The sequence below is a fragment of the Calliopsis andreniformis genome, chromosome 7 (assembly GCF_051401765.1).
Source record: "Calliopsis andreniformis isolate RMS-2024a chromosome 7, iyCalAndr_principal, whole genome shotgun sequence".
In the NCBI taxonomy this organism is placed as follows: domain Eukaryota; kingdom Metazoa; phylum Arthropoda; class Insecta; order Hymenoptera; family Andrenidae; genus Calliopsis; species Calliopsis andreniformis.
Window position 1 is genome coordinate 8,605,778 of NC_135068.1, and position 23,771 is coordinate 8,629,548.

General features: G+C 39.4%; 2 protein-coding genes across 2 annotated transcripts in view; one reads left to right on the top strand and one right to left on the bottom strand.

Annotated features, from left to right (window-relative positions):
• Qin (tudor domain-containing protein qin) overlaps positions 1–23,771 on the bottom strand; it is a 227,942-nt gene that overhangs the window by 937 nt on the left and 203,234 nt on the right. The window contains 16 exon segments of the mRNA XM_076381779.1: positions 118–621; positions 704–814; positions 890–1,009; positions 1,092–1,267; positions 1,363–1,867; positions 2,080–2,729; positions 2,806–3,013; positions 3,079–3,248; positions 3,333–3,435; positions 3,520–3,633; positions 3,709–3,865; positions 3,966–4,245; positions 4,541–4,783; positions 4,868–5,016; positions 6,740–6,867; positions 7,837–8,019. Of these exon segments, the coding sequence (XP_076237894.1) occupies positions 118–621; positions 704–814; positions 890–1,009; positions 1,092–1,267; positions 1,363–1,867; positions 2,080–2,729; positions 2,806–3,013; positions 3,079–3,248; positions 3,333–3,435; positions 3,520–3,633; positions 3,709–3,865; positions 3,966–4,245; positions 4,541–4,783; positions 4,868–5,016; positions 6,740–6,867; positions 7,837–8,019 (3,801 nt within the window).
• The window catches only part of LOC143181624 (uncharacterized), a 71,152-nt gene continuing 56,794 nt past the window's right edge, over positions 9,414–23,771 (top strand). The window contains exon 1 of the mRNA XM_076382144.1: positions 9,414–9,555. Within this exon, the coding sequence (XP_076238259.1) occupies positions 9,495–9,555 (61 nt within the window). The 5' untranslated portion in view covers positions 9,414–9,494. The remainder of the gene's footprint in view (positions 9,556–23,771) is intronic.

Consider the following 23,771-nt stretch of genomic DNA (forward strand, 5'->3'; position numbering starts at 1 on the left):
CTATATTCATTAGATTTCATCAGATTCATCTTGACGAGATCTTTCCAACGATCTTAGTGCACGCTCTTTGAATCTGTTCACACCTCAGAGACTTAACACTGTCCTTTATTTACGTACCGGTGAATGTAAATTTTCTTTTAATTGTGCGTGGAATGCTAAAGGAGAGATACTACAGCAGGCTTCTATTTCAATAAAATCAACGTCATCTGGTATATTCATAACGAAATAGTACGATACAAGACTATCGTTTGAAGCACCGTTCGGTGTCGAAGTGGCTACTTCGTATCTTTCTTTACGCCAAAATAAATTTTCAACGTCATTTATGACCGAACTGCTGTCGTCTTTACTTTCGTCTGCAATTGCCTCTTGAAGTATTACAGAAGATTCATTCATCACAATGTCCTTCACTACCTCCACTTCATTATCTAATGGTTCACAAAATGGTTCTGAATCTTCCAGAATCACGTCTGGTGTCTCTGGGCTATCTGGCCTAGACATACTAGTTTCGGTCGACCCATCCTCAGTATCACATTTGACATTTATTCCCCATTCAGTGACGAGAAACGAAATTAAATTAATTTTTTTGTTGCAATGTTTGTTCGGTAATAAGGTAATAGAAACCTAGAAATATGTTAAAATCTGTTACAATTTTCATAAAACGTTTAATTTTGTAATAGACATCATATTTTAAAAAATTACCCACCACAAGATGGTCCTTGGTTCTATCTAAGACTGTTACTTGGCATTCTTGTTCAATAAGAAGAGTGTGTATTTTATCCAAGTCTTCTGTCCTCCATTTTCCGCTTTCGCTTACCTATCGAGAAATGAGTTCGAGCACATTGTTAAGTTTTAAGTTTATTTAATATTAAACAAATATTGAGCTGCTTACTGGTCTTAAGCCGTAAATTAAACATTTTGTACACTGTACTGGTATGTTTTCTAATACAACTTTCTTTTTCACGGTACCCACTGCACATTCCTCGATATTTCCATAGTCGATGAACTCAACCTGTGGCGATTAAATTATATAATTCTCTGGTAATAAAATTACATAAAAATGAGCTTCTATAATATAATTGATGTATCTTTACATTGACTATGTCATTCGTCAGCACTGCATCAATTTTTCCTCGGTACCATTTACTATTTGCATGATATTGTGCGATACACAAGTCTCCAGCGGCCCATGCAGTATCACATGACTCTATTGTGCACTGGTTATATAATTTTTCCAATTTGTACTCTATTTTTCGTAAAGTTGCTGTATCTAAAAACACATATTATGAAATATATGTAACGTTAAAATCGGCAAGTCACTTGACAAATATTTTTCGTTAATGGAACCGTGAAAGAGGTGTATACTTTGCGTTTTGGAGTGAAGATACAAGTATCCATCATGATCTAAATATGTAGGTATGCCGATAAACGAATCTTCTGCTATGGTATCTGGTGGCAACCAGGACGTCAATTTCGGAAGCGAGGGTATATTGTCAAACATGTTTTCCTTATCGAAATCCTCATCCTCATCTGAACTGGAGTTCGAATAACGCAATAGTGTTCGCGATGTCTCATTATCAGTGCTATCAATAGTATTATCGAGGTCTTCTTCGATCTTAAGCCATTTCACGTTTAACTCGCAGTTTGACAATCTTTCCAATTTTTTTATGAATTGCCGTTTTAATTCGACAGCCAGAATTTTGTCTCGTTTTCTAGCATACTCTTTCACAGGCAAAGCAACTCCTTTTTCCACCAACATTCTATTGACTGAATTAATCTCGACCCGTGTTGGTGCTAAAGGACCATCCATTTTTACTTGCTTGATCCACAATTCGACTGATATCGCGGAGTCCTCTATATCTTCTTCCTCCTGTAAGTTTAAGTATATTAGAATGGACCTTCACATTTTTTTAGTCTCGAGTCTCATCTTTTTTTATGAAGTAGAGCAATTTTAGGGTACGAGTAGAAACATTCAGCAAAAGATTCTTGGAAATATATAGCTAAGGATTACTCTAATGTATATACTATGCATTTCAGGGGACTTTTCTTGTGACACAAATGGCACACATATCGAATACTCACTAGTTTGGATATGTAAAACTTGCAATTATGGTTGTCATCTATTATTTTTCGCAGCTCTTCGCAAGAGAGCGAAGGCCAACTCGTCGATCCTCCGCAAGGTAGTATTCCAGTTAGTTTTATTTTGAAGACGTACGTTGATACCTTGAAGAATGGCGGATACAATGACTGTATATCGTTTATGGTAACTGTCTCTTCGAGGCCCACGTCGTACAAGAACACAACTACTTTGTCCGCGGATTTTATATCTATTATTCGACCACGATAGAACATATCGGTCTTGTGTGAAAAGACAGCGCAGACTGTGTTATTGCTCCAGGTCTGGCGTTTCGCAGATCGATACTTGCTGTAAAATTCTTGCATTCGTCTCATCATTGAATCTACGTCGTCTTGCCCACACGTTGCATCAGATACATAAATGCAATCTGGAGATTGTGCATGGTGTATTGTCACTCTCACTTTAAAGGGGTCTTCAGTTACATCCTCCAGCAAACTTTTGGGCTTTGTAACTGTGTTTTCTATACTGTATGCTGGCTGTACTGGAGGAGCTGGTTCTATCTTCAAAATGTCCTTCTTTGGTTTATATTTTCTTTGACGTTTATTGCTTGTCTCTCCACAGTAATTGCTATAAAAAGACATTATCGAATATTATCCTTGTTTCTGGTAGTTTAAAAGTGTTATACACATTTGTCTAAGATACTTACTTTGATCCCGCAGATTGCGCTAAACCTTTTTTCGTTAACAGAAAAGTAATACTGGTCTTTTTATCGGGGGTGTACATAGCAACAGTGTATGTATCTCCTAATTTATCGTAAGCAATAACTTTATAATTCCTTCCATTTATAAGGAACGTCTTTAGGAACTCGTTGGTTTCTTCTGGCCAATGTTCCTTATTCTCAAAAGGAGGCTTTATGCCTCTTAGTGATAATCTAATTGCCTAGGGAAAAAGAATAATACAACAATAAGCATTATATTAACGTGATAATTTTTAATGTAACTTACTTGGGTTTTACAAGTCATGTATTTTCTGGGAAGTGATCTTATAGCGTCATAGTTTAGAATTAGACTGTATCCTAAATCTACATAGAAGACTTTAACAGTATTTTCTGTAATTTCAGAAACAAGGCCTCTATGCCAGAGCCCATCGACTCCACGTGCCGCACATGGCAAGTCTGCGAAAATGGTAAGCATAATTATTGTCGAATTTTAATGTTCATTCAGATTAATCAAGAATATTTAAGAAAGATTACTGATACCTTTATGGGGCACGGGAATTAATTCACTGGAGTGTGTGTTTCGTTCATAATGGTCAGTCATTTCGTGTACTAATGTGCAATAGTATGCTCTATTTGCGTGTGTCTATAAAAGATACAAAATTTCATTTATGTATAAGTGTCTGATATAATATTATTAAAGTCATCATTATAAGTGTATGAATCTTACTTTCTGGACGTATATACAACTAGGGTTTTCAACAAATAGAATCTGAACGTCCGTGAAGCACTCTAACTCTAACTGTTCTCTATAATACTGTCTCGTAGAGTCAGGATTCATTTTCTAAAAACATAAAACAGACGATCCATTTTTCTAATTACTATTCGGAGCAAATGTAATCAACGTTGCTTAGGTTACCATTAATTTATTCGGCGACACGCATGTCGCGTATTTCATATATGTCAACGAATCCTTCACTGATATCAACCCTGAGTCCTGAGAAGAGATGACACAGAGCTCGACATAATACGTGTCTCCAGTTATCATCATAATGTACATCGAGACCATGGAGTTTCTGGAACCAATTCAATCATTAACAATTTTATTCTTTCTATCTTCAGAATTCCATGGAATTAACTTATACGTATTACTTCAAGTTCTGAAGTTAGACTCACTTGGACACTAATTGTTTGAAAGTCTTGGTAGCATCTGGATGCCATCGACCATGATTTGGCACGACATCGTGCAACGCACACCTGAGAGACAATGTGGGTATAACTGAAAATTGTGGGGTAATGTTCCTGATTCTCGATAATGGCACATTCGTTTCTGTCAGTCCATGGTCAATAAACAGAATACTGTATTTTTCGTCGCCATTGGCTTCTGTTTTCTTTTCGACAACTCGGCCACGGTACCAAGCTCTGTCTTTGGCAGACTGTACAACGTACAATGCATCTGCAAAGAGTATTCATTAGGAATTAGGCAGGAACTCGACTAGGAATTCTATAACACTGTGCAGTAAATTCTTAGGCAAATATTTATTTTGGTTCCATTTCTTTAACTGTGCTTATGAAAATATGAGATTGCATAAAATTCCGTAGTCTAGTAATCACATTTCAGGGGGAGCTAATTTCCCTATGTACCCAAGATAGCAATGAATATGTAACGAATCAAATCAGGTGAATGTATAAGGAGAATTTTTTGTATTGGTCATATAAATGTCTATAGCTGTCCATTCATGGTATCATACTTAATGTGACTTCAGTTGGTATAACTCCTGAAGTGTTTGCCAATATCGCTAGCCCTTTCATTAGCTCTGCTATCCTATTTTGATTCTGCACCAATTGTACATAGAAAGCAGATGGGTCGATCACGTGGGTGACTCGAACCATCTCTGAGCACCCAACAGCAGGAAGACTTCTGTCATTCTTCTGCGAACCCAGAGATTCGATGGACTTTGACTTCTTTCTCACTACTGAGCGAGCTCTGAATTCTGTACAAAATAAAATTCGATGCAATATGATCGGTCAACCAGACTGTATTTGTACTGTCTGATAGATTAGAAAATTAATCTTACGAGGAATGTTGATCTCCTCTGTCAGTGGCTCTATTTCGTAATCATCTGGCAGGAGTTCCGTCCGTTGCAATGTGAAACTCGATACAGTAGGCACTTGTATACTACAATGCTTCTCCATGTAATCGACGATGCTTTCGTCAACAGTGAACCTGTGAAAAATCATCCCTATTGATCCATTTTGCAAAACTCTTGATAAGGAATTTCTTTTAATTTTGTTACATCCCGAGATAATGTAGCTCTATTTGTCCTCTTTATGGATAGCTTTTCAAAAATACACTTTTCAAAAGGCTTTTATAAAAGGTTGTTATCAATGAAAAATTCAAAATGAGAGAAAATTGGGTTTAATTTTGGACTATTTCACACAGTGCAGAAATATCCATGTCCTGTATGGTGCTCTGGTGTTCTGTATGGTTACTCAAAGTATTCACAAAATGAAGACTCGTAATAACTTATTTAATTATACTCATGGAATAATGTGTAGAATAAAGACTCATTCAGAATTAATTTAACAATGAAACCAGTTGTCGCAGCAGATTCTGGAGAATTAAAATCCCTCTGCTGCATAGTCCAGGCACACAGTACTTAAAATATTTCTAGCAAACGTTCTTCATTTTATATGGACAAAAGTTGAAGCTGATACACATCATGTATTGTCCTAAAAAAAATTAGTATAAGCCTGAATGCAGATTAAATTACTGAAGCCATCGATCAATTCTATTGTGCCTCTTCTGGTTTACTGGTATACATGCGAAACTACATGGTGTTTCTGGGGTTAAACAAGTAGAGAAAATAAAAAAGAATATTTCGGAGCCGCTTTATAAACGCAACCGTAGTCACACTCCTCTTTAATTAATTACTCTTATACCTCTCCTCTCGCTCTCGCTCATTCACTTTTCGTTTGGACATCTGTAAGCTGCTTACGGATATAAACGACAGCGGATTTGTCCGACTCTGCACCATCGTCGGTGCCGAGGAAGATAAATTGTTCAATACGTACTGGACATTTTGATTTATCAAAAGCTTCGGATTTTTACTGCGCCGAGGAACTGCGTTCCATGTGTTTCAAGACTGTTAAGGGATTTTGGCATTGCTTTTCGATCGACTTAACAGAAATCGCGATAACTAATGCTAATTAACGACAATGGGAGATGGAATTATCGGAGGAAAAATGGTTAAAAAGCAATACTCGGAGATTAAAATTGAGACTTTTCGATTGGGAAAAATGTTGAGGAGCTTTTTTTAGAAATTTTAATACAGCTGTCAATGGTGCTTTTAACTGTGCATTATTTTACATTCGAAATTAAGGGGACAGCATTTAGAATTATACCGCTGGGAGTAAGCAAAAGCAGAGAGTGAAATTAATTTCAATTTTCTGTATCTTATTCGTCCCACCGTGTCTCTGCATTCCCCTAATCACGGTAATGACATCAGTTCTGCTTATAAAAGGTACTTCCACTTTCTTACTGTAGTAACAAATTTATGATATTACTTTTGGTTTTGAAACCCAAAATGCAATTCTCTTGTTGCTTAAGTAACTCCTCGTAATGAAATACATGAAAATGCTAGGCAACAGCTTTGTTTCAAATTTCAAGGAAAGGAAGAGAGTGTCAGTTGCAGTAATTGACGTTTAAGCTACTTCTACTGTATAAATATCTATGCAAATAATATCTTTTAATGATAATTGTTCTCTTAGAAATTAAATTTAGAAAATCTTTCCTTCTTTTATATGTGATTAATAATTTCTCATATTTCAAATTTAGATTTGACAAGTATCCTTTTACATAAATTTAGATAAATTTGATTTCTTTGCTAAATTTCTAATTTGGCAGAAAAATTTGTTAGTCCTTTCTAAAACGAAAAATCGCCACTTACCTTATTTCTTGATCGTCGGGTACAGAATTTATTACCAAATGGCAAGGAAACTCAGCCAATTTTTGTAATTTCTGTATTACTTGCTGTAAATCAATCTTATCCAGATTGTCCTCCACAGAGGAAGTGACCTATAAAAAGTAACCTCATTTGCAACACACTATTTTACGTCCCTATGCTTGTGAACAGAAGTTTTTAAATTAACTGGACTTTCATCGTTCAATTTCTTCGGACTGTAAAATGAAGCTAAGTTTGTTTCAAAATTCAGAAATATTTCGAAACTCATTCCGCTATTACTATCATATTAAAGGGAAAATTGTCTCTTCTTGCATCATTAAAACGCAAAACATGCATTAAAAATTAATCGTCAACCGGGGACAATACTTTCCCGACGCGTCAGACCATTTCAATGACCGTCGACTGTTCCTAATAATTTCATTATGAAAATTCGCATCTCCCCTGTCACGTGCACACGCTGTACCTCACAGAGGGGAGATTTTAAATTTTGAAGCGTTTTATGACACGTGGAAAATTCGTAGTATCATCTGCGATTTCATCTCGAATTACCTTTGGCGACAATATACATATATATATGCACAGTCTTTTGTAAAAAATTTGCGTGTCAATATGCTCATCTATATTAATGACTCGTTCAATGATAAGTTTAATCCTTTAAGCGTCGGTGATAGAAAAATACTATAGCGCTGTGCACTAAATTTTCGTTATATGTTCACTGCACGGTCAGGAACATATATCGTATAGGAATTCAACTAGGAATTCTATAGCCTTATACAGTAAATTCTCGTTATATATCTATCGCTCGGTTAGGAACATTTATCGTGTACTGTCTAGGAAATTCTCACTTTCCTTGAACTTGAACAGATTATGTATAGTAATCATATTTCAAGGGGAATCCCTTTTCCAAGTGATGAGAATAACAATGAACATATAACAAATCGTATGTAACGAGCATATACACTGAGAATTTACTGTATCGATTGTATTTACGTGTATAGGTGTCAATAGTATTCAGCAGGTTTCAAAGTTAATTCTGATTACTGATATTGTATCATATAGAAAAATAAAATAAAAATTCTTACGACAAGTGCAGAGTGTAATTGATTTTCCAGCTCCTTCAGCTGGGCCGAGATTTCATCGATATTGTTATTCCGTGAATCCTGTTGTCGATGCAAGGTATCTATGATCTTTCTCTCCACATTTTGCAGGACACCGTGTAAATAAGCAAAATGTTGCGTGATGGCTGTTTCCACGGTGTCAGCATTCTGCATTTTTGTTGGATACTGCACGGTCGATTCTAACTTCTGAAACAAAAAAGACACATTTCGTGATGTAACTGTACAATTGCACTTTTAGCAATTTTTCTTTTAAATACGTTTTAGCAAACGTATTTGCTACATTCTATAAGCTCGGTGCTAGTAATGAGTGGCGATTGTTCCGAATAAACACTCCATTCGTGTGACTCAATCAAGAGCTCTAATTACAGTAGTTAATTACCGCGAACCACTCGCGGCTAGAATTTTCAACACAAATGAAATTATTTGGCAATTTAATACGATTTATAAGCGCCTCATGGCTCCCCGAAGATCGTATTTGGCGATCGGTATGTTGACAAGTTCTGCGAGAATTAGTGGTGCTTTCTAACATTTTATAACTTAACCAGTCCACTGTCACGACGCCGCGAATGGGCAAAGAATTCAATGGGCCGTCATATCTCTCTAAAGTTCACACGGTGAGATACTCGGAGGCCTAAATAAAAACAGAAACAATCGGCTTACAACCTGTTATGCACGAATTACACGTGTCGAGGTACACACGTTGCGCAATCATCCTGATTGCCATTCGATTTTAGCGACTCACGAGGCATTCGTTAGGAAATCGAAGCATCTTCAATCAGGTCGAGGAGTGAAACCTTCAATACATTTTTTATGGCTTGTCCTCTTGCTTACATCATTTCTTGATGGGATGCCATCTCGGGGGAAACTTGATGACAAAATTTCGAAGGGGATTGTTTTACAAAAGTATACAGATGAAAGATAAAGCAGACAAATCGAAAAAAAATAGTTCCTGTTGATGAGCCATTATCGAAACAATAAGCAATTCCCCTAAATTTGGTTTCAGAACTAGGACTCCAGTCGTGCCATTGCAATGGTGATTAAACATTCTCCCAACAAAATCGCGCGCCGCTCGAATCCACGCGAAATCTAGGTTGCGTCAAAGCTCGACTTGATTCAAGGATCGAGCAAGGAGCGGCATCCTTCGACGTCGGAGCACCTTGGTCGCGCGAGGCGAGAATATCAACGACGCCTTGGCGATAATACATCGACGTGTCATCGTTTCGCCGTGAACTAGAAGGTCGACCTGGCTTTCCATCGGATCCTCCGTGAAGGGAGAGACCTATCTCCTCTGTGAAGGGAGAGCGGCTGGGAGATCGGAATGGCAGGGAGCGAAGTAACAGAGGTGGGCAGAAGCTTAACATCGCCGAGCGGATTGCCCGCCGAACAAACGCGCCTTTCCTCAGTCTTTCACGTACCGAGAGCCGCAAACCATCGCTGATCCGCGTTCCACTTCGCCCGATATTGGATTTTGTTCTGTGACTCGGTAAAGCGCCGATTGAAGCTGTCCCGAAGTGTGGAGGATGAGGCTGCCCAGACAGAGTCCACTGTGCTAGCTGGAGCTAGCCCCGAAGGGCTCTTCCTGTGGAGGAACGCGAGGATTAAGGGACAGGAAGTGGAGGACCATGCGGCTGACCGATCATCTCTGCGTGCTGGGCTGCGTTGCGTTCTTGTTGTCACTTGTTGGTGAGTCGTAGTGAGGAGTCGTTGGAGGTTTCTAGTGGGAGTGGATGAGTATTGACTTGGAGGTCTCAGGGTGGCTGTGAAAGATGTTATCCAGGTTCACTGTTAATAGTATTAACTGGTTATGTGGTACTGGAACCTGGGACTTCATGTTTGGATTCATGAAACCAGGTCAGAACTCGTCTGCTCGAAACTGTAGTTGGTTCGAAGTGGGTATTGGGTAACATGAATGAGGACTCATGAAAGGAGCAGGAGATACTTCACATCCTAGTGTAACTATATCGATATTAGAACCTGCGGTTGGTTTTACATGCTCCTGCCAGTGCAGTTGTGTGAAAGTGCGAGATTTGGATGATTGAACAGTGGAACTTAGCTTATATTAGACATAAGAAAGATGAATAGAAAACAGGTTATTGCTACTAATTATGAAAAATAACACAGCAGTTCATCAGATTCAAGCCCTATCACATGCGTGCAAGTCTAAGCGAGGTACTGAATGCAAAAGTGGACTGAGCCACAGTTTCATCTAAATTGAGCTAGTAGCATTAATTTGTTACGAAGAACCCTACATTTCAGGTCGCCTACTTTTTCGATTTTTCGAAGTAGTGGAGTTACTCCATTGTTGCTCTCAGTGCCTCAAATGTCAACCGATCCCAATTGCGAAATTAGTTCACTGTATATGAAACAAGCCACCCTGCAGTCTTTTAATGTATAAGGAGGATGACCTGCTTAAGGCAGTGTTAGCAATCGACCGTACGCCTATAGCATCAGAAGAGTTACATGTCACTGTCGTGTCACGCTCCGTAATCGACGTCTTTCACTTTTACGGTGGAAGGTAACGGTTGTGGGCGAAAGTGACAGTGACGATCTTCGGATGTCCTCGTGATTGGTTTAAATATAGTTAGGCTCGAAATTTCGATGACTGAGGAGGGGAGCTGGAGTGACAGGTCAGGAGATATGGAAAAGAGAAACTCTCGCAAGCAAAAAGATCTAGCCATGCCTTTTATTGAACGTTTCATATGATCGAAACGGTATTTGTTCTTCGTACCATGACAGAACAACTGTGCCTTTCATCTTCTTTCTAGGCCAGAGATAAGCGAAAGTGATTTTCACATAAAAAGTGGGAAAGATTAAGGCAACAATAACCTCCAATAATAAGGGGAATTAGCGTCGATTTTATAGTAAGAGAGAACTGTGGAGAAGAAACCCAGGCGAGCAACGCCTTTAATCACTGAAACAAGTCTTGCTCGGCGAGCTGAAATCGCGCGCGTCTCGGAGTTGCGCTTCAAGAAAGGAAAGTACCGCGAAATATTAGTGATGCAAGCCATTGTCTCCCGCCCCCGGCATTCTGATTACCTTTTCCTTCGCGAGCCAAGAGTGCATAGGCCTATTTCCAAGACTGGCGATGCATGTGTATATGTATATATAACAAATTCTCACGAGCGTAAATAGTTAATGGTGCGCTAGGAGGAGGGTCCTAATATGGACACCTAACACTACACTTTCTCCGTCGAAGACCAACCACTCGCCTGGCGAAGTCGTCAATTAATTTCACACTAACAATTATTACGATCATGTTACCGCTTCCCAGATGCACAAACCGCGAGAAATCAATTATGACGGCTCCCTCCGCCGCTTATAACGAGGGATCACGGGCTGATCTATACGGAGTGACCAAAAAGAAGTGATCGTAAATGAGGTCATGGATTCATACCTAGGCTGACCGTTCTACTGTCCTATTGTTGTTAAGGTCTCGCTGAGGTCTGAGTCCTAGATCTATGCCAATGGGACACCTGTTATTTCTTCTTCCATATCCCAATTTCTCCTATTATACCTAAGAAGAGATTTCGTGCGACAACTCTGCTAGACACATGCAACCTCTTTAAAATTCTATTTCTCCACTCTCAGAACCAACGTAAATCAACCAACTAACTCTCTTCCTTCCACCCAGAACTCACTTTGGCTCTCCACCTCGCGGCATATATATGTGGCTATAAAGCAAAACGCGCTGTGCCACATTTCCTAGAAATTCGAGTTAAGACCTTATCTGAGACCTAGAATATGGAATTTATATCTTCAGAGAAGGAGACATTAAAAAAGAATCTTTTCATCTAGAAATAAGGGTTCAAGAGAACATAAAACACTGTGCCATAACACACTATTGGTATACCATGCAAGCTTGAGACCTGGACACAGTGTAAAGCTATGTGCCTAGGCTTCAAGTTTGCTTGCTTACAAGTTTGTTTGTTTGGCATATTTCATAAGAGATTACTGGTATACACGTCAAGCTTGAGGTCTGACCACAGTGTAACACTTATGTGCCCAGGCTTCAAGTTTGCAAGTTTCTATATTTACCTAAAGCAAAGTTGAAGACATTCTGACTTAGGTCATTTTGCCTTGCAATCACAGTTATGTTCCACCTCCTAGAAGACTGGCAGAGGGCAATCGAGGAACTTTCTGTCAGCTCATTATGACCCTGTCAAGCAGTCATAATTGTGATTCGTGGCACGGGACACGAATGGACTCTCGTTGTGCATTTCGCCGCTCGGTGCGCGTTTCCAGCGCGTCGTCGCGTTTACGCAGGTGGAATTAATGAAACAGGAAGTGCGCGTGTCGAATCGATGTAAAATGGGACAAACGGTGTCGAGGGGCTGCGATTACGATGAGCCCTCGATCGGGGCTCCCCGACGCGAACAAGTGCCGAGGAATAAATTCGCCCCGCTGCGGTTAATCCAAGTTTGTCCGTGGATCTGGCTCGATCCCACTAATTAAATCTCGACGAACCGGCGCGCGTCGGCGATCGAGACGGTAATCCGCGGCTATCGATCGACCCAGCCACGGATCCCACGCACTGAGACTTCGCTCGGCGCGACCAGAGCCCCCGGCCGAAGATGAACTTAATTTTCGAGCGCTGAGGCTGCCAGAGTCGCTTACCGCGACTTCCACTCGTTTCGCCTCCTTCGGGGCCTCCCTTTGACTGTTTACGCAGTATAATTAACGCTGCGCATCGTGAAGACGTTAAAGTGGATTCTCTGCGGCTGATTTAACAGGGTAAACAAGATTTCCGCGGCCCTCTGTGGAAGATGGACGGGGAGCCAAACCTGACTTCACCTAACCCTACAGTAGTCGTGATAAAGATGCATCGGGGTGTGTTGTATTCTGTGGATTTTTTGTGACTGTTGTTTTTCTGTGTGAAGGGGTCTGTAGGTGTAAAGTAATATAAAGTTCATTTGGTTTCGTATGGATGCTGCAATAGAGTTGTCTCGATGTGAGATCAGGGGGATACTATTGCTTCTGGGAAGTGTCCTGTTCAATTTACCCTATTCTGCCTATATATTTTTTCTATTTCTTTACATAGGAACTTGAAAACATTGAGAGAATATAGAAATACCAAAATGTTTCAATTTTTAGCACAATAATAAATTTCCTAGATCTGAAAATTCAGAAAATGAAAAGGTCCTAGTAAAATATATTCACGAATAAAAATTTTTCTTGCGACTTTCGTTTCAAAAGGTCACCGTTTTATATCAAAAATAAAAATATTCCTAGGCAAGCTTGACCACAAATAACCCTTTTACCTTAACCTCATTTAATTTATCATCTTCTCTCACTGCGAATCTTAAACTTTATACAGAAGGAAATAGCTTTTACTCGAAACAATTTTCAAAATACTACGTGCATGAAAAGTTACAGGCAGATGCAGCTCCATTCGTATAGGTCCGGAAGGAACGGTTCATCTATCCTTTTCTCAGCAAACTATATACTTCTCGCAAATTCTGCTTGCAAATTTCATTCCACGAGTCCACTGTTTTCGATAAAAACCCAACTCGAATTTTTCATGAAAAGTAAAAATATTCTACTGCTCACAAGCGAAATTTTTCGAAAACGTTGACTGCAATAAATCTTGCAAAATATCGTGAATAGTTTAGGCCTCCACTCTGTCGTAATCTTTTAAGTAGAATTTTAATAAAGTACAGGGAAATTCTGGAGGGACGAGGTGAAATAAAATTCGTTATGAGTCGTTTGTCTTAAAATACGGTCTTTTTACTGCGTTTTCCAGTTCGGTACTTCGATGCCGCGTAATCGATATTTCGCATAGAAATATTTCTCGTACATTTGAAAACATCCATCATCATTATGCGCAACTTCTATGTGACTCGACGAATCTCTGTCGCGTGATAAATTGTCAGGGCGATGCTCGCGAAATGTCGCACTGAAAAAATTATGCCCACTTATCGATTCGAGCTCTAATAGACTGACTCGACTTCTCTTTCACCATTTATTTCACTCTAAATACTTTATAATAAATCATGAGCTTATAGCGAGTAGCTACGACTATTCTCAGAAGATAGTACCTCCTATTCAATAATTATTATTTTTCTCGCAAAATTTAGACCTGCTAGATTGCTCCCAAAATTGTTTATTTGGCACTCTGCTATCAACTTCCTAAAAAATTGATGGACGCCTCTTCTCATCTGAAACGAAGATGCCCTTCGTAGTTTCAATCGGTCCAGTCTTGCAGCGTAAGGAGAGCGAGGCTGAGAGAGCGATCCTTGAATGAAAATTATGTCTTCGATCTAGACCGAGAGCAAATGGCTCGAAGTGGAGCGCCTTTCGAATCGTCGATCGGTGAAGGAAGGGGAGGGGGGGATGGATATCTCGTTTGTTCTCGGCTTCTGTGCGCGGGAGGGGCAACGCGTGACTCTGAAAACTCGATAAAGCCTAAGACGCGCCACTTTCGCGGGACCGTCGCTCAAGCAACGCTGTCCAATTTGCATTTCGAATGCCGTCCTGATCGGAAGATAAATACTTAATAGCATCTACAGTTTACTCTAGCTAGAGGAGATTCTCTTCTTTTATTGAAAATGGTCCGTGTCCCATCTTTCCTGGATACGAACAAGTAGTTTCCTTATTTGGTCTAGAAATGTGAAAGGAATCGACTGATTCTTAAATCTTACACATATTTTGTATAAATTTCTGCTGTAGAGAAAAGTAGACATAGATTGTAATTACTGTATATTTACGCAAGGTGTGATGTGAAGAGATTGCATCAAGGGTCAGGGTTCCTTCTACTGTAGAAAAATAAAAAATCGAAAATTTCTACAAAATTCTTGCACCTATCTAAGGTTCTTGTAAATGTGGACAACATTTACTTGAAAGAAATTTGAAAATAACGCACGTGCGCAAAGTTATAGAGACATGTAACCCCATTCGTATAGGTCCGGAGGCACGTCTAGCCACAGATCCTCTCTCCCTTATTCCTTTACACTGTGATTTTATCCTACTTTTCATTTCGGTCAGACAAATCAATCATTCCTTCCTACATTTCATATCACTATATTCTTCTAATAAAAATTTCTCAGTTGAACCATATTTTTGAACTCGTTAAATAATAATTTTATTTAAGATGCTCCACAAAATTCTTTGATGAAATTGACTCTGTATAAACTTTCATGCTGTGCACCATCCGAAAAACACGATGAACAGAAATTTCATAATCAGCCTTTTTTCTCTGTTATTCAGGGGTGTATGTAACCCCTTAAAAACCTAGCCACACCATAATCGTGTAACGGTTTCTTCATTAAATTTAATGATGTCGCAAAACTGAGATACAGCGTCTGGTTAAAGTTTAAGCGAATTTAGTACGAGCGCTGGTAAAATCATGCTCGTTTAATACGCCTCATTATGAGTCTTATAAACGTCGTCGAGCATGTGCTCCAGGTTCGAGATATAATTAAAAGTTATCATGCACTGCTGCAAAGGCGGAGATACGTGACATTGGAAGCCTACTTGCTAATGATGTCGCAGAAAAGTTGACAAGAACTAGATTTTGATTCGTAGACAACGTTCTCTATACTTTTACATGTCGTAAACGAATTTTCTGCCAGTTGAAATTAATCGTCGCGCGACGAGAAACTACTCTAGAATTCGATCAGCAGAAATAGTACACGAAAAACTAAAAACATTCGTCGTACAAGGGTACCCTCAAGTTTGTAATTATAATATTTTTTTTTGTGGTTTCACGGTTTTTTAATTGATTCATTAATGTAAAAAGGTGTAGTTAGTGCTTCAGGAAAAGTTGCCACTTGAAAACATTGCGAACTGTGTTAATTAAGCACTTACTTTGAGTATCACAGTTTCGGGGAATATTGAATTGCCAACAGTTGCCGAGCCACCCTGTATATTACTTGTCGTTAGGGAGCATTCGATAAGGCGCATTATCGGAACGCTACAACCCAAGCACGATTTCATCGATTTCCCTAAACGACATCTCTCCACCTCTGATAACAACCAACAGTAACAATTAGGAGAACGCTAATACTATTTGCGTGATTCAGCTCTAATAGGTTCGGTTCCACTGCCTGTTTAAATTATACAGTATGCACAAGGGTGAAACCCATTATATAGTGTGTTTGAAATGTTAAGAGTGCACGGTAGTTGCTAAAAGAAATTTCAAATAATTCATGAAATTTTGGCGGGAAATTTGTTTTTCATTTTTATGATTTCTTCTCGAATTTAAATGAAACGTACTTTCATTTGAAATTTGATCAATTTTGAAGACTATAATTTCGAAGATTTACAAGCTTCAGATTACGAAAATGGCCATATTTTGCAGAATTGTACTGGCTGACACAACAGCTAAAACTCTAATCGATAAACGGAACGTTTCCCTTTGTGAAAACATCGAACAAGACGCTTGGCTTCCTGGAAACAGTGGATACCTTCACAGACGATAATTGAGACGGTGTTCGACGGTGCTTATTTTCAAGAATCTTCAAGGCTCCTTTTGCTTCTCCACCGTTTTCATCTCTACTCGCAATAGTCTTCCCTCTTTTCATTTTTTTTATCTCCCCCGTTCAATGGCTGTTGAACGCAACTGATAAGAAAATAAAAGATCAGAGTTCTATCCCTCAACGACCTTAGTTTCACTCGATTCGGGTTTCGATCGCTGGAGTTGAGCGTCCTTAGAAATGGGGTTTCCCAGCCACTTGAAATTTGAATCGAGTGAAGGCACTCGATCACCCAGACGATACTTCAAAGAGACATTCAACCCCTTCCCACTAAACAAAATTGAACGAAATTTAATTATTTAGAGAGGTATAAAATCTGAATCATTCTTCATGTCTGATATTTTTTTACCAATATTCTTAAATTTTTCTACCAATTAATTTAAATTTACTAGGATTTTGCAGTTTTCTGTATTGACTGTACCAAAAACATTTCTTTTGTAACGATACGTGAAAAGATGATCCGAATGAAGGAGATGCAGAAGAATCCCTACTGACGAATGTTCTCGTCTCTAACAACGGAACAAAAGCGATCGATAGCAGCTTTGACTTCTTTTGTGCAAAATACCGAATGATACAATAGTCACAGTTAATGTTTTCGCTATGCGCGAGCTGGGATTTTCTTTCGACGGAAATCGACGAAGCCGAGCTTTTTTGTTGGAAACGCACTGGACCAAACGCTGACCGTGAAACGAAAAATCTGACAGACCGGAAACAGGCTTACCTCGACGTTTTATTTATTTCTCGCGCGGATATCTGCTTCAACGTTTTATATTCTCGCTGCTGCAACACTCCCCGCGATCGAACGCGTGCAAGGACGTGAGAGATTCCAGGAAATTCCTCTATGCTGATGTCACGAGCGTGTATTTATTAATAGTAATTATAAATGCTCTCGTATGCAACGATTCAAGACTCAAGAAAGTTCGTTAAAGGTATTGAAAAGAACTTCTATTTGGAGGAAGTTTGAAATAATGTCCATATGAAGAGTTATAAAGTGATACAATTCCATTTGCATAGGTTCAAAAGGTTTGTTTGACCATAAACAACCTTTTTCCCTTAACATTCTTTAGTTTATTTTCTTTTCCCAATGCGAATCTTAAACTTCATACAAAAGCCAATAACTTTTACTGCATACATTTTTCAAAATATTGCGTGTGAGAGAAGTTATAAGATGCATCTCCATTCGTATAGGTCCGAAATGATATCTGAGTATGAATGATCTGTTTATTCTTTTCTCAGTAAACTGTACTTCTTACACTTTAATGACAAGGGTTCAATATACTATTTTCTACTTCCATTCAATTGCTGTACAAATTTCGAAAAAATTGTCAAATTTATTAATTTTTAAAATTTTTCTCTGCATCCTCATAAGCTTGTGAGATCTTCATTTCTAGTATCTCCACCTTCACAAAAAAAAAAAAATTTAAACCAATACTTTCAAGATGGTTACCCAGACACTTTCTGTCGCAAGAGCCTGATGTCCAAGTTGTCAATAAATCTGCTATTAAGCGCAGAGAAGCCCAAGAATTCTCGTTAACATTCCAAACGGCTCATGCATCGGAACAAACCAATTTGCCCCTGTGTCAGTACACCACTCGGCCACCGATTGGCAGGTTTCGGCGTGCTCGGTGAAAGGGCCAGCGCAAGTTTTTCTCCGTGTCGGACGGGCGTTATCATAGACGTCTATCAGTCGGGCGACGGTGGCCGAAATGAAATCCGAATAGACCGCGGAGGGATCGCGCAGAACGTCGATTTATTTTTATGCCACGGCATTTATTTAGTTACCTGGCCTCCGGTTCAGGCAAATAAATCTGCCGGGCGAGAGCGACGCGTGACTCGCTGGCGTTCGAAGCCTGCCACGATAAATTCCATTTCGACGTCGCGCGCGCAAACCGACGGTGACAATAATGCATAGGTGCATAATCCGCGACTCGTACGAGCCGCGTGAATGCACCGATCCACCCGATACTCCTGTAGCCCGTGTGAACGAGCCGGAGCACGGACACGCGCGCTGCATCCTGTCTATAGGGTGTCCCATTCGTCATAATCACGGTGCATCGAAATTTGTTCCATTTTCTGCCGCTAGAAGGCGCCGCAAGAAGCAAGATGGCGCGCAGCTAGTGTCCCTAACCTATAAACTCCTTACCTGTGATGGTTTTCGAAAGGAAATTAGCTTCTATTTTCTTATCTGTATTGTAGATTATATGCTCTATTAGGTTGCATAAAGGACAAGTACTGAACTGAATTTTTATGGACAATGGCGTGCCTGGGGAACAGGCTTGCGAGAGAGTTCAAAACTTGCTTCCTCTTTAAACGCGTAGAATTCGTCAAAGCGTTGGACCCGTGTCGTGACAAATGTAAATTTATTAGCCTGTCAATATATTGCCCATTAACAATTCATTTTTCGCGAAAATTATGCGATTCGAAATGACCGAAAACAAACGGTATTAATTAACTGAACGTAACGGAGCGCGTATTGCAATTTCAGAGTGAAATTACGAATTCAGCATATCGATATTAAAGAAACTTTAAATTAGAAGATTATTGCTTGAGGAATCTCGAAATCCTGAGTGCACCGTATAAACAATTTTTTGAACAATTTTCTGCTTGCAAATCCACAATGTGTTTAAATAAAAACGGAAAAATGGCTGTCTGGAAAGATAGTTGAAAACATAGATAACTATTTGGTTGCACAGGGACACAATTCCAACAGAAAATCGAAAATCGGGGGGAGGGAAGGGGGCTGGGGGTAAACGATGAATTATTATTCATTTGAAACTCGTCCTTGCAATAAACATATTTCAGCCGAGGGGCCTGTGTCGAAACGAATACGAAATCGATCGAGGGTAGAGAATATTCATGACAATTATTACCAATAATTAATCTTTAATTATAACATACAACGCTCCTTTTAATTATTGCCGCCAATAATTCATTCGGAATTCCTAATTATCATTTTTCAATTTACAGATGCGTCCATTGGCCTTTGTCGTTCGTGTGACACGTTTCGATCGGCCAGATCGACTGTAATTCGAATATTATTCGCTAACCGCACAATAACACAGGACTAAAATTAAATTTTCTTCTAATAAGTGTGTCCTTCGCTGAGAGAATTTCAAAATTTCTGAAAAATTTTTCGAAAAATATTTGGAATTTTTGAAAAATTTAGAATATCTAAATATTTGAATCAAACATTCACTTTTCTAATATTTATTGTGCACAGCCTCCCCAGAATATGTGAACAGTGTCACAAAAAAATTTTTTTAATATAACATGGACTATAGATCCCATTTAATTCTACTTCTTTCCATTTAAATTTCACTAAAAATATTTCGATAGATAGTATAGGGGAAAAGATGGAATAACTGATGAACATACAGAAGAATCACCAGTGTCGATTTTCTGTACGTGTGTAGAGGACTTAATTGATTTTCGTCGAGAGAAGAGCCTCCGCGCAAGAACAGAAGCTGGATCATCCGAATGGTTGGAATTACCTCCGAAACGGCATTAATCGGCCGCGATAAAAGGCAAATTTGCACACGAGGGCATTAATTCTTCTCCCTCCCCACCACAGTGGCCCTTCCCACTCTGAACAGCCCACCTCTCACCCCTGAACCGACGCATAAATTATTTTAATAAATCGCGCGTTATAACATGCACCGTAGGATCTCCGTCGAATCCAATTAATTGTATCGCGTATCCAGTCCCGATTAAAATTTCGCGGAAACGAACGGAGAAGAAAAAAATGAAAAACGAAAGAATACTTTGCAGCGTTAATTCCCTCTCTCGCGAGGCGCTGGCGTGATTCACCGCTTGTGCAATTCTCGCGCAGAGAATACGCCAGCAGCCTCTTCTTCCTCCTTTTTCTCTGTTTTTTTTTCTTTGCTTCCTTCCATATATCCATAGGCTGAGATGGTTTACCTCGAACCGAGAGGGAAAAAGGAATATTGAAAACGGTGAAAATGGGCCAAAGGACTTGCAGCATGATTGGATGGGTTTATATTGGCGTACTGAGGTGATGATTTTGTGGATAAACTTGGGTTCTGTTTAGGTTCTGATCGTTTATCGAGTTCTAGGGGAAAAATAAATCTTGACTGCTTTGGTAATATTATTGATCTAACCAATCAAGAACCTCTATTTACCCTGGGTTTGGGTTAGGTCCTGGATTTGGATCTTGTTTGGGTTAGGTCCTGGATTTGGATCTTGTTTGGGTTTCGATCATTTATGGAATTCTAAGGGAAGAATGACTTTTGACTACTTGGGTACTGATCTAACCATTAATATATTCAGTTAGGAACCCATCTGCTCTGCATCTAGGTCAGGTCAAGTTCCGATCATTTACTAAGTTCTAGGGGACAAATCAATTTTGACTATTTTGGTGTTACTCTTGATCTAACCACCAACCGAGGCCTAACTACTGTGGCTCTGGGTTAGGTCCTAAACTTGGATCTTATTTAGGTTTCAATTATTTATTAAATTCTAGTGAAAAAAAACTTCTACTATTTTAGTACTGCTACTGATTTAACCAGTCGAGGACCTACCTATTATGGAATATCCTAGCTCATCCTAGATCAAATTCTAGGGATAAAATAAAATTTCTACTAGTTTGGCAGTACTATTGATCTAACCATTCGAGGAGCCACCTACTGTAGGTGATCCTATCCCAGCATTCCTGAAAAGATTCTCCCATTTCTTAGCACCATTCATCAAAATTATTCATTAGAATACCCTGCACCCACACACGCTGAGATTTCGTGTTTTCCCTTTCACCGATGCGTGTAGCAGGAATTCTGACAGCGGCGAGAACCGTTCATCCGTGGCGAGTAGGCGATAGACCTGGAAACTCTACGCCCAGAAGGTTGTGCTTCACGTTACGGCTATCTAGGCTAGCCGCTAGGAATGTTAATTTTATTACTGCACGTGTTATCGTTCGGCTTTGTTCAATCGAATCGCCCCCCTACCGCGTCGATACTCGCAGTTGATCGTCTCGCAAAGATCGCTCGTTACGATAGCTTCGCCGTGGCGATTCTTATATGGTCGCGAGCTAGCTAGATCCAGTTACAGCAGTTCCCCTGGTACTTGCTCGCGAAAGCTCGTAACCTTGCTTAAAATGAACCATGGTACTCGGGAATAATCCTAAGACGGGCTTCTTGCCTGGACTCTTTTCAAGTGCAATGGCCATTTAGTTAGATAGGTCTAAGTAGGTTCTGTTTCCATTCGATCGCTGTGGCTCTTCTTGATGGAACCTTGGGATTATGGCTCGATAGGGCATGGAATGCGAATCACTCTGCTCTTTGCTATATTGGAGGGGCAGACTTATATGCTTTCTGAGGTCTGAAGATGCTTGGGGTTGATGGAGACATTGTTCTGTAGCTTCTCATAAATATTTGAATATTTAAATCTTGGAGGAAAAGAAGACATAGAGGGAACATTTCCTTGTTTGGACCTATTCTTCCGAGGATGATTTGTGCAAGACCAGTCCTACCAACCTTAGTCAAATTAAATCTCTACTGCACTGGCATGTCTAGTAATAAACATACTGATTCGACCAGTCCTACCAATTTAATCTGACAACTTTCTGACAGTCGTCCTGCTTTCATTTATTATCAACACATACTGCCACGTTTCCTAAGAAAGAACTGCAAATGCTTCCTTTATATTTTTTTCTTCTCTAGGATTTAAATATTGGGAATTCGAATAGCTGGATGTTTTAAATATTGAACATTCTCTAAATTTTTTTGACTTTTCTAGGGATAGGTACCAAACTCTTCTAATCTTTTTTCTAAATCATCGAAACTATATTCCTGTTTTCTGTAGCGTGGAGTTTATGTCAGATGGCTAGGTCGATGTTCACGGTCCGGAACCCGATACCCCGGAAATAAAGCAAGTCGAAAGTTCCTGCAGCTCAGAAACTGGAAATCCTTGTTGGACGTCTGTCGATCTGGACTTATGATTGTGTAACCTTGACTCGATTGAAACAGTTTCGCCAATGGCCTTGTTCAGCCACCTTTTCACCATGTTGGAAATTTGCATTGGAATACACTCGTGTTTCTCACCCCCTAGGAAATCCCTTTCGCGACGGTTTACTATGCTAAATCGAGCCTTGTATGGAGTCTGTATATATTTGAAACAGAGGAACAAGAATTCTATATTCAAATTTGAGTCTGTATCCTTAAATACTCCTCCAGGAAAGGATAAATCTTTTCATGTGACCTTCAGACGTTTTCTGAGAAATAAATCCTAGGTTTATTCCCTAGACAAATTAAAAATCGATTCTAAAAGCAAAAGTAAGAGCCAGAAAAGTTATCATGGATTCTCACAACCTATGCTTATGTCTCATAAGCTGGACTTTGACTATCAGCATCCCTGAAACTATTCATCCTTTGAACAATTCCTCTAGCACTAAACTTCTGAACCCAAAGTATAACTACATCCCATAATTACTGTTATTAAGTCGTGTCAAGAGCAGTGTCGGTGTTTCGATTAAATATCCAAGGCTGGAACGTCGAAGCTTTAACAACATTCTTCGGGCCATGGGTGTCTAAGGGACGATTAAAGCGAGCCAACAACGCATTCCTCTACCTAGCGCAAGCTTCGTTAATGGATTCCTCAGATTCTTGCTAAAAAAGCCTCCTGTCGCGACGTTCAGTACACAAGTCTCCCTGTATTAGTTGTCGCCCAGAGGAGCTTCTCTTTTGCTCGAACACGAAGAATAACATCCTCTCAAGTTTCATCAGCATGGTTCAGCCAGACGAACGTCTTTGCGCAAACAATAATTTCGCCCGAGATCACGTTATTCCCATTGCGTATTGTGCCGAAACCAACGAAAGTTTTCGTCACGTGGAAGACGTACCTGGGTGACTCTAGATATTCATACCTACATGAGACGTAACGAAGTTTCTAAGACTCGAGACTTCCTCGAAGAGAGGGAGATCGACTTTAAATTATGCTCATTACAAGCAAGGCAGTGTTATACTTGTATAAGTGACGACCATGAAATTGGAAGAGTGTAGAAAGTGGGAAAATGGAGATCAAAGATAGCTGAGGTATGCATTTTAGGTGTAGAAATGGATAGCAAGTTACGTGAAAATGTGAGAATTATTCTGCATTTGTAAGTTATCACACTTATGTAATCTTTCAGTTTTTGTACCTTTTCCGTATTTAAAAGGAATTATTGTGAATTCAGAAGTATGAAAATAATTTAGGAATTCTCGAAAACTTCTGGAAAAGATTTTTATTTTAAAATTCATACAAAATTCCTATTTCACACTAGCTACTTTTTTCTCTTCAGAAATATCAGTCTCTTGAATTTTTAATTCCTTAAAAAAGAGAAATCATCCAAGACAAGTCTTCAATATCTTTTCTGGCACGACTCTGCTTCAGTATTTCTCTCTTCTCAATAAATCCTCATCCGACGTAATCCTCGAGTAT